At 29.1% G+C, this 14,935-nt stretch overlaps 1 protein-coding gene across 1 annotated transcript in view; it reads left to right on the forward strand.

The window, feature by feature from the left end:
• The window catches only part of myo (myoglianin), a 29,708-nt gene extending 16,418 nt beyond the window's left edge, over window positions 1-13,290 (forward strand). Inside the window, exons 3-4 of the mRNA XM_065514725.1 lie at window positions 10,990-11,420; window positions 11,706-13,290. Of these exons, the coding sequence (XP_065370797.1) occupies window positions 10,990-11,420; window positions 11,706-12,074 (800 nt within the window). The 3' untranslated portion in view covers window positions 12,075-13,290. The remainder of the gene's footprint in view (window positions 1-10,989; window positions 11,421-11,705) is intronic.
• The last annotated feature ends 1,645 nt before the right edge of the window (window positions 13,291-14,935 follow it).

The raw sequence follows: 14,935 nt of genomic DNA on the forward strand, positions 1-14,935 counted from the left end.
TTTTTTCCCATATTTTTACAAAAAGTCTTCTATAAATTTTTTAATTTTTAAAAATTATATACATTTCTGAATAGAAGACACAATTTCCTATACGCTGATATATAATATATAAATATGGGCAATTTCACGAGAATCGCTACTACGACTGAAAAAACAAAAACCCTTTTCAACTTATTTTTCAAGATGATTTGAATAGAAGAAAATAATAAAATGTTACTATGTGAAAATATTTAGATCTTATTACAACATTTTAAAGACAAAAATAATACTTTAAACTGATTATATTTAATATTTTAATGTTTTAGGTGAGTTTTAGGCTAAAATTGCGTCGAAAACTGTGTCAAATTGTTTATTGAAACCGAATGTATATTGCCTATTAATTTTTTTAGTTTTTGTATACATATTGTTACGAAATTGTACTTGAATTCAAATATATGTATATATTTAATATAATATATTTTAACGGCTGATTTAAAGTTGCATAATGCTTTCAAATAGCAGTGCCCAAACTTTAATATATCTGTGGGCATTATTAACATTGAATAAAAGTTTTCAGTTGACCATTGATCGTAAGTATGGCAACGTTGTTTGCTGCGACCGTATATTCGAATTCGAATATTCAGTTAAAGAACATTGTAGAAATAGAGCTTTCTAGATGGTAATGCAGTGTTATAAATAGTGGCAGAGGTTGCAGTCGTGACTGAGTTTATCAGAGACGCTATTCGAATAAACATCAACTGAGTGCCTTAAAGTGTGCTGTATTTTTCAAGTGAATTCGTGTACATTATAAAGTGTCTGTATTTCTGAGAATTTATAAACGTGTATAAAAAAAACATTGAGTGACTATTTAATTCTGTTGTTGTTGTACATTTGAATAAATAAAGAGCTGTTACCATTTTCAAACTACTAAACGGCTACTAAAGTATCCGGTTTATTAAAAGGAAATAAACAAACGTTTTGAAAAGGTTAAAACGTAACAATATGTATATTTACAGAATATATATTGTTTTATTATAATAGAAAAATCTGTCACGTACGGTATGTCACGTTCGATATTTAATTTTATTTACTATAAAATCATCCAAAGATTGTTTTTATTTAAATATGACGGATTGTAATGGAAAAATATTTCGTTTAGTATAAGAAAATTTCGAATATTTCTACATGTACCTCAAAATTACTTCTTTTTTATGTCACGTACGATATACCTTTATTTCGCTCAATATTTTTGACAACAATATTTCGAAAGAACTTTTTATTATTTTAAAATATAGTACCCTCAGAATGGAACATAAAGACCGTATTATTTTTCAGTTACTCTTATTTTTGCAAAATCTATTCCACCCTATAGGCGTACAAATGTCACGTACGATGATATGGAATTGCCTATATATCATATCTTTTCCACTAGTCAAATTTATGGATTCAAAATCAACAACAAACAGAAAAGTTACAGAATCTTGCCGTTTTGTAAAAACGGCACTGCATTGCCGACTATTGCAGTACTAAACATAGAAAACAGTGCACAATGTAGCAAATTACTACGAGTTATGTATCTTATCTTTTGTGTATAAAATTAAAAGTTGTGGACAGATTTTAATCATTTAGGGCTTGTTTTATTTGGAACTTCGTATATGTGTGAAAAAAATTAAAAGTGTATATGCATTTTCCAAATTTTATTGCCGTATTAAAAACCTAAAATTTCGAAATTTTTCTAAAAAAATATTTTTTTTTGCCAAATAAAATTTATATTTCTAAAACGTCTGCGAAGATTAAAAACGTGTTAAGCCTTACTTAAAGGTAATTTTATTTCGGAATTTCGGTGTAATTGTAATTGAAAAATGTCAATTACAATTACAAAATTAAGAAAAAGTTATAGTAATATGACTAAAACTATGTAATGATTACTTTCAAAGTATTTATTATTAAAAACATATAAATTTACAGAAGTTACCAATTACTTATTTTTATAGTGGGCAGTAGAATGCCGAAGACCAGTATATTATATAATAATAACACATACATACATATCTACTGATGCATACTCGATTAATTAAATTTGTCTTCAGTTTCATACATATGTATATGGATTTTTTGAAACTTCGAATTCTCTGAAATTCAAAGTATACATTCTACTTATTTCAAGACGTATAAACTCGAAACTCCAACTCCATATCGTATATGATTCATATTTGATATCCCTCTAAATTAGGACATTTACTTCTCAGAACTAATATATTGACCATTTTTGAAATGAACAAAATAACAAACTATTTTTAAAACGAAGTAAATTTGTAAAAACAAGTAAGAGTACTAAATACTCTCCACCTAAATATGAAGATAATTATAGAAGTTACATTGGTATAAAGATCCTATTATTTATGAGGATTGAGAAAATGTCATTGAAATACTATTAAATATATATGGGGGATTTCATGTCAAGTGAACCAACTTTTGAAATCGATGTCTTCCGATCGGGATGAAATTTGCACCAAGGTTAGCTCTATTGGATAGTAACTCAGACACAATTTTTCAACAACATCGGTCGAGAACTCTCTGAGTTATAGGGGGTAAAATTTTGACAATTTGGTCAAACAGGGGTTTTTTCTTATCCATGTAATTTATTACCTATTGTTCTTAGCAAAATGTGTCCCAAATAGTATAGATAGCTATTTCTTCGATCTTTCGAAAAAAAATATTAAAAAAAAAAAATAAAAAATTTTTAATATTTTTTTTCCGAAATCAAAAACTTTTTTGACTTTTTTTTAAAATACGCTATTTTTTTTTATTTTTTTTTTTTTCTTAAAATAAAGTTTAGATATTTTCCTTGAACACCTACTTGGTCGCTTAGTGGGATGCGAGTGGGATATCTATCAAAATAAATATTTTGTAACTTAAAACATAAAATTTTTGACTTTTTTTGCAAAATCAAAAACTTTGTTGACTTTTTTTTTTCAAAATGGACCCTTTTTTAATCTTTTTTTTTAGGTCAAACAAAAGCTTAGATATTATCCTTGAAGACCCTTTTGGTCGCTTAGTGGGATGCGAGTGGGATATCTATCAAAATAAATATTTTTTAACTCAAGACTTACAATTTTTGACTTTTTTTTTTGCAAATACGATTTTTTTTCCAAATGGGCCCTTTTTTTAAAATTTTTTTTGTAGTCAAAAGAAAGCTTAGGTCCATTCCTTTAAGATATTTTTAGTCCCTTAGTGGGATGCGAGTGGGATATCTATCAAAATAAATATTTTGTAACGCAAGACATAAAATTTTTTAATTTTTTTTTGCAAAATCAAAATTTTTTTCCAATATGGGCCCTTTTTTAATTTTTTTTTTTTGCTCAAAAGAAAGCCTAGGTCCATTCCTTTAAGATATTTTTAGTCCCTTAGTGGGATGCGAGTGGGATATCTATCAAAATAAATATTTTGTAACGCAAGACATACAATTTTTTAATTTTTTTTTGCAAAATCAAAATTTTTTTCCAATATGGGCCCTTTTTTAATTTTTTTTTTTGCTCAAAAGAAAGCTTAGGTCTTTTCCTTTAAGACCTATTTTGTCACTTAGGAAGATGTGAGTAGGATATCTATTAAAATAAAAATGTTGTAACTCAAGACATTCAATTATTGACTTTTTTTTTGCAAATTCGAATTTTTTTTCAAAATGGGCCCTTTTTTAAAAATTTTTTTTTAGTCAAAAGAAAGCTTAGGTCCATTCCTTTAAGATATTTTAGGTCCCTTAGTGGGATACGAGTGGGATATCTATCAAAATAAATATTTTGTAACTCAAGATATACAATTTTTGATTTTTTGGCAAAATCAAAAACTTTTTTGACTTTTTTTTAAAATGGGCCCTTTTTGTAATTTTTTTTTTTGCTATAAAGAAAGCTTAGGCCTATTCCTTTAAGATGGTTTTGATCGCTTAGTGGGATGCGAGTGGGATATATATCAAAATAAATGTTTTGTAACTCAAGACATACAATTTTTGTGTTAAAACATTTATTTTGATAGATATCCCACTCGCATCCCACTAAGGGACTAAAAATATCTTAAAGGAATGGACCTAGGCTTTCTTTTGAGCAAAAAAAAAAAATTAAAAAAGGGCCCGTATTGGAAAAAAATTTTGATTTTGCAAAAAAAAATTAAAAAATTGTATGTCTTGCGTTACAAAATATTTATTTTGATAGATATCCTACTCGCATCCCACTAAGGGACTAAAAATATCTTAAAGGAATGGACCTAAGCTTTCTTTTGACTACAAAAAAAATTTTAAAAAAAGGGCCCATTTGGAAAAAAAATCGTATTTGCAAAAAAAAAGTCAAAAATTGTAAGTCTTGAGTTAAAAAATATTTATTTTGATAGATATCCCACTCGCATCCCACTAAGCGACCAAAAGGGTCTTCAAGGATAATATCTAAGCTTTTGTTTGACCTAAAAAAAAAGATTAAAAAAGGGTCCATTTTGAAAAAAAAAAGTCAACAAAGTTTTTGATTTTGCAAAAAAAGTCAAAAATTTTATGTTTTGAGTTACAAAATATTTATTTTGATAGATATCCCACTCGCATCCCACTAAGCGACCAAGTAGGTGTTCAAGGAAAATATCTAAACTTTATTTTAAGAAAAAAAAAAAAATAAAAAAAAATAGCGTATTTTAAAAAAAAGTCAAAAAAGTTTTTGATTTCGGAAAAAAAATATTAAAAATTTTTTATTTTTTTTTTTAAATATTTTTTTTCGAAAGATCGAAGAAATAGCTATCTATACTATTTGGGACACATTTTGCTAAGAACAATAGGTAATAAGTTACATGGATAAGAAAAAACCCCTGTTTGACCAAATTGTCAAAATTTTACCCCCTATAACTCAGAGAGTTCTCGACCGATGTTGTTGAACAATTGTGTCTGAGTTACTATCCAATAGAGCTAACCTTGGTGCAAATTTCATCCCGATCGGAAGACATCGATTTCAAAAGTTGGTTCACTTGACATGAAATCCCCCATATATGAAATAATATAACAATTGTTAAAAATACTATTTTGCGCAGAAGTTACTTCATTTCAAATGTAAAATTATTATATATAATTCAAGTGAAGAAACCGATTATAAACAAGTAAGAGTGCTATATTCGGCTGTGCCGAATCTTATATACCCTTCACCAAATTATACTTAAAAATTTTTAATATTTTTAGGTAAACAAAATTTAATTTTGTTGTTTTTTGAATTTTTTGGAAAAAAAAATTTTTCGATTGTTATTTTAATTTTTAAATTTAAATTTTTTTTTTTTTAAATTTTAAAATTTTTTTTTTTAAATTCTAAAAATTTTTTTTTTAAAATTTTAAAATTTTTTTTTTTTCAAATTTTAAATTTTTTTTTTTTTTAAAAAAAAATTCGGGTTCAAAATTTTTTTCCCGATTTTGACCCATTGTAGGTCCAACTTACTATGGTCTTATATACGTCGTTGCAAATGTCTTTGAAATATCTATCATTAGATATCCATATTGTCTATATTAATGTCTTAGTAATCCAGATATAGGTAAAAAAATAGGTCAAAAATCGAGGTTGTCTTGGTTTTTTCCTCATATCTCAGCCATTTGTGGACCGATTTTGCTGATTTTAAATAGCAAAATGCTCGAAAGCATGGCTGACAGAATTATTGAAGATTTGGATCCCGAAGATATCTGGGGTCTTCAGAAAACTGATTTCAACAGACAGACAGACAGACAGACAGACAGACAGACAGACAGACAGACAGACAGACAGACAGACAGACAGACAGACAGACGGACATGGCTTAATCGACTCCGCTATCTATAAGGATCCAGAATATATATACTTTATAGGGTCGGAAATGAAAAATGTAGAAATTACAAACGGAATGACAAACTTATATATACCCTTCTCACGATGGTGAAGGGTATAAAAAGGGTATACAAATATATTTAGACATAGTTACAAATTTTTCATATGAAAAAGAGTTATATCACAAAATTTTAATATACATTCGCGTTTAATGAATTTTCCGGATATGAACCTTATATTCATACGTGCAATATATAATTATGAACCCGTAGTCTCAAAATCAAGTAATATGATTTCTGTCTACTTGAAACTGATTTCTGTTGAATTTTTGATCGATATAAATGTGCGTTAATGTATTTTTGGTTCAGTAAATATTTATTTTGGAGATTTGTGAAGGTTTATGAGTTTTCCGGAAATGTTTCTCATGCGGAGGCTATGACAATAATTTATCTTCATAATATTGAGTACAGTGATTATAGATATTTATGCAGCTTAATGTGTTTTTCGTAAATGGTTTTTATATGGTCCTTAAGAATTGAGTACAAAATCCTCGGAAATTTTACATTTTTATATGCAATTATTTTATATATTTGACGAAATAATATTTTTAAAAATAGTATCAAAGTTTTTCAAAAATATGTTTAAATGAGCTTTAAAAAATATATTTCATTAAAACCGTTAAAGAAAACCGAAACCGGTCGAGTTTACAAAGATGAAAAAACCGGTAAACCGGTTTAATATTTAGAAATGTAATTGAATTTAAAGTAATTAATTTACTTTTTATTAAATATCATATGCTTTTTCTATCAATTACAATTACTTGTAATTATCATTTTTCAATTACAATTACTGTTAATTGTAATTGAATTTTTCAAATTACAATTACATGTAATTGTAATTGAAAAATGACAATTACAATTACCAGTAATTGTAATCATAACTCTTCAATTACAATTACATTTAATTGTAATTTGAAATTATCAATTGCAATTACACCTAAAGTAATTTAATGGAAAATGTAATTGGCATCCCCAAAGCCTGCTAATTTTTTTCAAATAACTATATGTTGTGCAACCGCCTCCATTTCCGAAATAACGGTATATCTCGAAAATAAGAGCTAACCAAAAAAAAAAAAAAACGGTTAGCACCATTGAATTCTGCGTACCCGAATTAGTTTAACCCACTGGGTGGCCTTCTTGACAGAAAAAAGTGTCAATTTCGAGCACAGTGTTATTTATTAAATCTAAAAAATATACGTTCATTTAACCAAATATTTATATAAATTGCTTGCATGTAACCCGCAAAGTTTACCCCTAAGTGCAGGAATTAAAAAAAACTGCAACTAAAACTGTAATTTCTAGACGGATACACCAATTTTAATAAAACTTCGCAATGTTATAAAGGGTTTTCCAATAGGGACTTCGGAACTTTGACAGTGGATAGCGGTCATATTGTTGAAGCAACATCTGTCGAATAGCTGCCATTTATAATAGAGTTCAGGAATACAACATGCTAATGATAAAATTGTTTTATCAAAATGCGTGATTTTTTCGGGCAACGTTCCAGGTCATCACAACGGCGAGCGCTATAGGTCGATAATTGCCAACTTATTTCGGGCTTAATTATATGATATGGACATCAAGGTCATGTGGTTTCAACAGGGCGTCGCTAAGTGTCACAATGCTCTTGCCTCAGTGGACATACTGCACGAGCGATTTGGGGCCATGTCATCTGACATGGAAATGATATCGATAAAATAAAACCGCTCAAATAAGTTTTATTTTATGACGGCAAAATGCACATCCTCTATTGTTGAAGTTAAAGATTTATTTACACTCTTGTCTTAATTTACCCACTGTGCGCCGTGACACCAATAGTCTCGTATTTTCATGTGAAAATGTTCTTAATATTAAGAATTTATAGAGCGCGTAACAATTTGACTTATTAAATTTCGAATACTCATTCGAACGTGCGATTTTTTTTATTTTTGGGATTTTCTTATACTAAATTATAATGACTGTGCTCGATAACGAATGAGGTTTTACATGTACGCTAATACGCGTTCGATTACGAGTGCGAGAATTTGCCCCTGACGATCTAAAAATTCTAAAACTTGTTTAACAAAAGAAAAAACAAGTAAGAGAGCTATATAAATTTTAATTTTTTTTTTTTAAATTTGAACATTTTTTTTTTGTTTTTTGAATATTTTTTTGGTGAAAAAAATATCCGGTTAAAAAATATTTTTCTCCGATTTTGACCCATTGTAGGTCCAACTTACTATAGTCTTATATACGTCGTTACAAAGTCTTTGAAATATCTATCATTAGATATCCATATTGTCTATATTAATGACTTAGTAATCCAGATATAGGTCAAAAATCGATGTTGTCCTGGTTTTTTCATCATACCTCAGCCATTTGTGGACCGATTTTGATGATTTTAAATAGGAAACTTCTGGAAAGCATGTCTGACAGAATTATTGAAGATTTGGATCCCGAAGATATCTGGGGTCTTCAGAAAATTGATTTCATCAGACAGACGGACATGACTCCGCTATCTATAAGGATCCAGAATATATCGATGGATTAATATAGAAAGGTCGTATCTCAACTTTTAGTTATTTTACAGGAGAAGGAAAAAACTCAATAATATCGAAAGTGAAATTGAAAAACAAAAAAAAAACAACTAAAAATATTTTAATATGTATGTAAACAATATTTTTAGAAAAGTTGTTTGTTTTATTATAAAGCAAAAAATATGCATTCAACTTTAAATTAGGGGTTTTTCTTTCAAACGATTTTTAAATGAGTTAGGGTTTTTTTATATTTACGGTAAATCTGTTATTCGTCAACATATGAAACTTAAGGGAGGTCTATTTTAGTTTTGTTTACCAGAATATGTAAAAACCCCGATTTTGAGAAAAAAAACGAGATACGACCTTTCTATATTAAGCCATCGATCGATATATATTTTATAGGGTCGGAAAATTATATTGTGGAAATTACAAACGAAATGACAAACTTAAGGCTTCATTAGTCTTTACTTTCCGTTGCTGTTGCGTTCTGTTCCGTTCTGGATCTTACTTATGGCAGTTAGTTGTTCTGTGACAAAATATATAATTTTTCTTTTCTTTTACACATAATTCCTCTTTAAAACACATTAACTTACCTGGCATTCCCATTTCCTTTGATATTTTCGACAAGACGGCACGTTTTTTCCAAATTTCTATTAAATTTCACAAAATCAATAACAAATAATTTTTTTCTTTATTTGAAAAGCCGCTGTCACTTACAATTACGTAGACAATTTTTGTTTTCAACAGGTGTATAATTAAATTGGAGTTTTGAAACTGCCGTTATGCATTAGCCCCCTTATAAATGCATCTGCAAACTTCTGAGCCGTTGTCCAACCAGTTAACGTTATCATATCATCCTAATATTTTACAGACCGTGTTTCCACAATCCATAGAACAAATCTAGAGAGGCGGCCTGTTCTTTAATATTTTTGTTGCCCATACAATCTTGGAGCACTCTATTGTGGGTATGGATTATTCGCATGCGAAATAAGAAAAATTCTAAAAAGACCTATCGCCTTTCTGTTGAAACCACATAACATTGGTGTCCTGTCACGTTTCACCAAGCTTATAAATTTTATATTCACAATTCCGGTATACTGAATAGTTCTTGATGTAATTTTTCCTATTGCTATCACACTGGCAACTTTAGCAGATGTGCACAGCTAATGCTCGCCGGGATATTGCAATAGCAATATAAACAGTTTCCATTTTTTGGAAAAAAAATTTTTCGATTGTTATTTTTTTTTTTAAAAAAATTTTAAATTTTTTCAAAAAAAAATTTGGGTTAAAAATTTGTTTTTGATTCAAGAGTTCAACGTATATTCAAATTCCTATTTAAAATTAGCCTATTTCATAAATATTTTAACTTAAGCTAGATGGCTAACTAAACTATTACCAAAAGTGTAATAATCCCACGTGTTTCAGAATTTGTTTATTAAGGACAGAGTATTGCTTTTGCGAAATTATTTCGGAAATATTTCAGACGTAGTTTAACAGCATTTCGCACGAAATTTTGAATAGAGTACTAAGCTTAAGCTTTAATAATTTTACAAGTACAACTTAGGTGTCTGATATTCGCTCTATAATTTTATTTGTATATCTTTAGCTTACCTAAAGCCTTTGAGAAAAGGTTTCCTCGTGATCTGGCCTTAGCAACCAGTGAAATGAACATAGGAACTAGCTTATTCCCCTACAATATATTTCAGTGAATTTATCCAAATTATATTCAAAACTAGGAAGAAAGCACGTTCTTAAATACCAAAAAATTTATAAAATTTGAATCACTAAATTTACTGTAAAATATTGTCAAAATGATGTAAAATCGTCACACCTAACACAACTTACTGGTGGGCATGTTCATAGTTCGGGAGTGGTGAAGAGCCTTTCAACGTTTCAACAGGAAATATGATACGTTTCTTCTTTTTTACTTTTATCCATCTTCAACCAATTAATATATACAGGGTGTCCGCCGGGAAAGTATACTACAGGCTTCTATCCAGTTCTGGTGATTTATGTGGAGAAAAACTATCAATCTCCTATGGACATTCTAAGCAGGAGTCATCATTCACACAAAAAGAGCTAAATAAATCTGTAACTTATAAACGGTTAGTCCGATTTGAATGAAATTTGACACGCGCAAAGAGGAAGTTCTGTAGAGTTTAAGTTTTGAATTTGGACTTCATTGACCCCAAACTACGAAACTTCGGGTCAAATAAAAAAAAAGAATTGTTATATGCATATGAATTTAAAAAAGACGATTTTCGCTAGTTTTTTTCTTTTTAAGTTATCTAAAAAATTTCTATGATGATTTATAAGGAATTTATACTTTTTGAAAAGTTAAGTTTCCCCTAATTAATTTACGACGTAAAAAACATAAGGTGAACATGTTATATATTAATGAATAGGGGGGACTTTTGTCTATTTTTTAAAAATATATATCAACATTGTTGATAAGTAGAAGTTTCGAGCACTGGAAATGTTTATAAACATGATGAATGTTGCAAGCAGTTTCAAATTGATAGTAACAATATTTAAAACATTATTAAATAATCTAACTGTTTAGGGAAAATATTAAATTCATAAAATGTATAGAATTTTTATAATTTTTTATCCAATCAATAGAATCGCGCATTCTCAATAATCGAAAACCGGAGATATTTAATTTTAAATTCAATAGTGATCCATCCCGTATATCGAGCAGTATATTACACATATTCATAAAGGGGCAGAATTGGATGTATGAGTATCAACGAGATATGATGGAGAAAACAAATATGGATGTTTCAATCAAAAAGAAACAAGAAATAACTATTATTATCTATAGAGTATTGCGACGATCCAATTCGATGAATTATACACATACAGTGAAGTTAATTGAAAGTCGCCATCAAATACCACCTGGTAAAGGACAGTGGGTTGAGATTGAAATTAAAGAATTGTCAAAGTATTGGATGAAAACACCAAATACTACACAAAGTATCGTTATTCGAGGCATGGAATCGTGGATGCGCAATTTTATTGTAACTGACGATCAAAGCAATGATAAATCACTAGTAAGTAAATATTGTTTTCTTTATATATGTATGTATGTGTTTTTTATATTCATGTCCCATTTCGTGTCGTCCCCATTCTGTCCAGGCCCAAACCTTAGTCGAGTTTCATATGAAAATCAAACATTTTCTTAAATTCAATTTGCCCGTCTGGAAAGATAAACTTTCATTTACTTATCCACCTACAAATGAGGCCTCCCTAATGTACATACATTCATATATATTTAATTTATTGCGCCTATAAATAATCGATATTATTTACATGAACACCCATTCATTCCTTTTCAGACTATGCACATAGAAATTGTAACGAAAGTGAAAAATCGCTACAAACGTAATGCTGCCTTGGATTGCCGTGAAAGTGACAATGAGGTTCGCTGTTGTCGTTATCCACTAAAGGTTAATTTCACCAACTTCGGCTGGAATTTTATTGTTGCGCCTCAACATTTCGATGCTTATTTCTGCAATGGCGAGTGCAATGTTGGCTATTTGGAAGAGTATACTCATACACATATAACATCGCTCTCTACATCGGCCAAACCCTGCTGTTCGCCACAAAAATTGAGTCCACTTGCTCTTTTGTATTTCGATAACAATAACAAGCTAATGTATAGCACCATTCCAAATATGTCTGTGGAAAAATGTAGTTGTTCCTAAGATCTTCATATACATACAGTAGCTCAATAAAGTCTACATCCAGGAAAAATAATTGTCTTACTTCAATATAAAGCAGATTTTTTTTAATGAAATGTATAATAATACACGTCTTATGTCGATTTTAGCAACAAAAAAAAATCATATAATGCGCAACAGTTCACCATTTTTAGAGTTATTGATTCTGAGTAAAATAACAAAAAAATAATTTTTAATAATAATATTTTGAACATTAAAGCCCTAAAACCAAACAAAAAATCGTTATTTGACTCAGAATCAATAACATAGGTGAACAGAAGAAACCATTACATACATTTGGACCATATTTGTACTACTGGACAACAAACAATACATCAAAATTGTGTAGTGGTTTAAAATGCCTCTAACATTTTTTTCAATTCTGTTGCCCGACTTAAGTGAATTGTTTTAATTTTTTTAGTATGAATTTATTTCTTTAACAAATATATTTCATTACTAAAAATTAATTTGAATTCCTGTATGTAGACTTTATTGGGCTACTGTACATATAACTATATATATGCATTTGTAGCATATAAAACAATTGTGGATAAGATGAGATAAGACTACATAACACATCAATGCATTTGTTCAGGGAATATTTGTAAACTAAAGCTGAGAAGCTCATTTACATATTGGACTAGCTTAACTCATAAGTTTAAAATCAAAACAATTGCATTTTTACTTTAATCAAGGCTAGTTTATTATAAAAAGTAAGAAAAAATTAATCAAAACATGAAAGAACCACCCCATTCCAAGGTTTTTTGTAGAGTGAAGTGGTTAGTTTACTAACCACCGTGGCGGTTGGCATTGAAAATAACTATGACAAATTTTTGTTTCGTATACATTTTTTTGGAAATCGAATATTTTTGACTAAATTTTCTGACCAAACATCCAAAATATCAAAATAACACTGAATTCGTCAAAGTTTTGCAAAAAATCATAAACGATGACTTCAAAAAATATAATTGTTTAGCAAAATGGCAATAGATGACAATAAACTATGCTTTAAAGACTATAGAAATTGTGGTTAGTAAAGTGACCACCCAACCGCACAGAGTTAAGGTAGGGTCACACATGACAAATATTTGTTTACTCTTACAATTGTTTTGTAAGATCAAACAGCATCAAATAAAATACAACTAACTTTTTTGTTTTGATTCATCCAAAGTAAAATAAATTTTTGAAATAAATAAAAGAATTCAAATACATTTTATTTAGTGGTTACGTCTTTTTCAAATTTATATTTTATAATATAATTATTATCAAAACGTATGTTTATATGTTTTTTTATGTTTTTGCAAAAAAATATTTATTAAATATTAAATTTTCGCATTTAGATATAACAGCAACATTAGATTACACAATATTTTTCTGGTAAGAAATTAAGAACAAGTAAGAGAGCTATATTCGGCTGTGCCGAATCTTATATACCCTTCACCAAATTATACTTCAAAATAAAAATTTTAAATATTTTTAGGTAAAAAAAAATTATTTTTTCCAAAGTTGTTTTTTTTCTGATTTTTTGGAAAAACAACTTATTCGAATTGTTTTTTTTTTGTTTTTTAAATTTTTTTTTAATATTTAGCGAAAAAAACTTTTTGTGAAAAAAAAATCGGGTTAAAAAATATTTTTTAACCCGATCTTATATACGACGATGTAAAGGTCTTTGAAATATCTATCATTAAGTATCCATATTGTCTATATTAATGACTTAGAGCCAGTTTTTGACTTCGTATTTACATATGAATTTAAGTTCTATTTAAATACGAAAATGAGTTTCTCAGTGCTTTTTTAAATGTTACTTAAATGGCCAACGTTGGCAATTTAAATTCTATTTACCCTAGGTCTCCACGTAGCAATTTTTATTGCTAAGCTCAAGCAATAACGTCGGCAGAGAAACAGCAGAGTGATTGCTGATTGCTTTAGGTGGAGAAAACGTTCGTCACAAATACAAAATTTTCAAAGCGAGAAGTTCTATGAAAAACTGTGGTTTATTTTACGTTAAATGATTTTTTCACTAATTTCTTTGTTTTTTTGTTTGTTTTGGTTCTTAAATAAATTAAATATGGATGAATTAATCGCATCGAATCATAGAAAGAAGAAATTTTACATTAATGACAACTGAACTGACAGCTTATTGCTTAAGCTGGCCACACACGGAATGATTTGTGATTGAAAATTTTCAATTACTTGTGATTTTGTGCGCGCACAGCCCCATTAACAAGTCGAACACGAACAAATCGCACTCACAAATCATCCGTGTGTGGGCAGCTTTAGCAATAATTGCTCAGACAATCAGCAGAGCAATCATTGCGCAATGGATTGCTACATATGGCAATTTGCGGTCTACACTCGCAAATTTCATTGACGCAATCAAATTTGACAATTGCAGCAATAAATATTGCTACGTGGAGACCTAGGGTTAAGTTTCATAAACTATCATATGTTTCTGACAGCTGACTTTTGTTGTTTGGTTTTTTTCACTCTATTGTCGTAAAAAAAAACAAAAAACGGCGTCTTGCAAAAACTACAATTCCGATGCGGGGCAATTGGAGCTTATTTTGTACATTTTCCTACCATTAACTTTTTGTTTAACAAATTTTTATTTCTTATTGGGCATTAGTAATCCAGATATAGGTTAAAAATCGAGGTTGTCCTGGTTCTTATATCTGAGCCATTTGTGGACCGATTTTCTCGATTTTAAATAGCAACCGAGCCGGAAGAATTCAGGAGATATTGATGTATGAATCGTGTATGTAAGTTATTTGGGGGCTTCGGAAAGTTGATTTCAACAGACAGACATACGGACATGGCTTAATCGACTCCGCTATCTATAAGGATCC

The sequence above is a fragment of the Calliphora vicina genome, chromosome X, assembly GCF_958450345.1.
Source record: "Calliphora vicina chromosome X, idCalVici1.1, whole genome shotgun sequence".
Lineage (NCBI taxonomy): Eukaryota > Metazoa > Arthropoda > Insecta > Diptera > Calliphoridae > Calliphora > Calliphora vicina.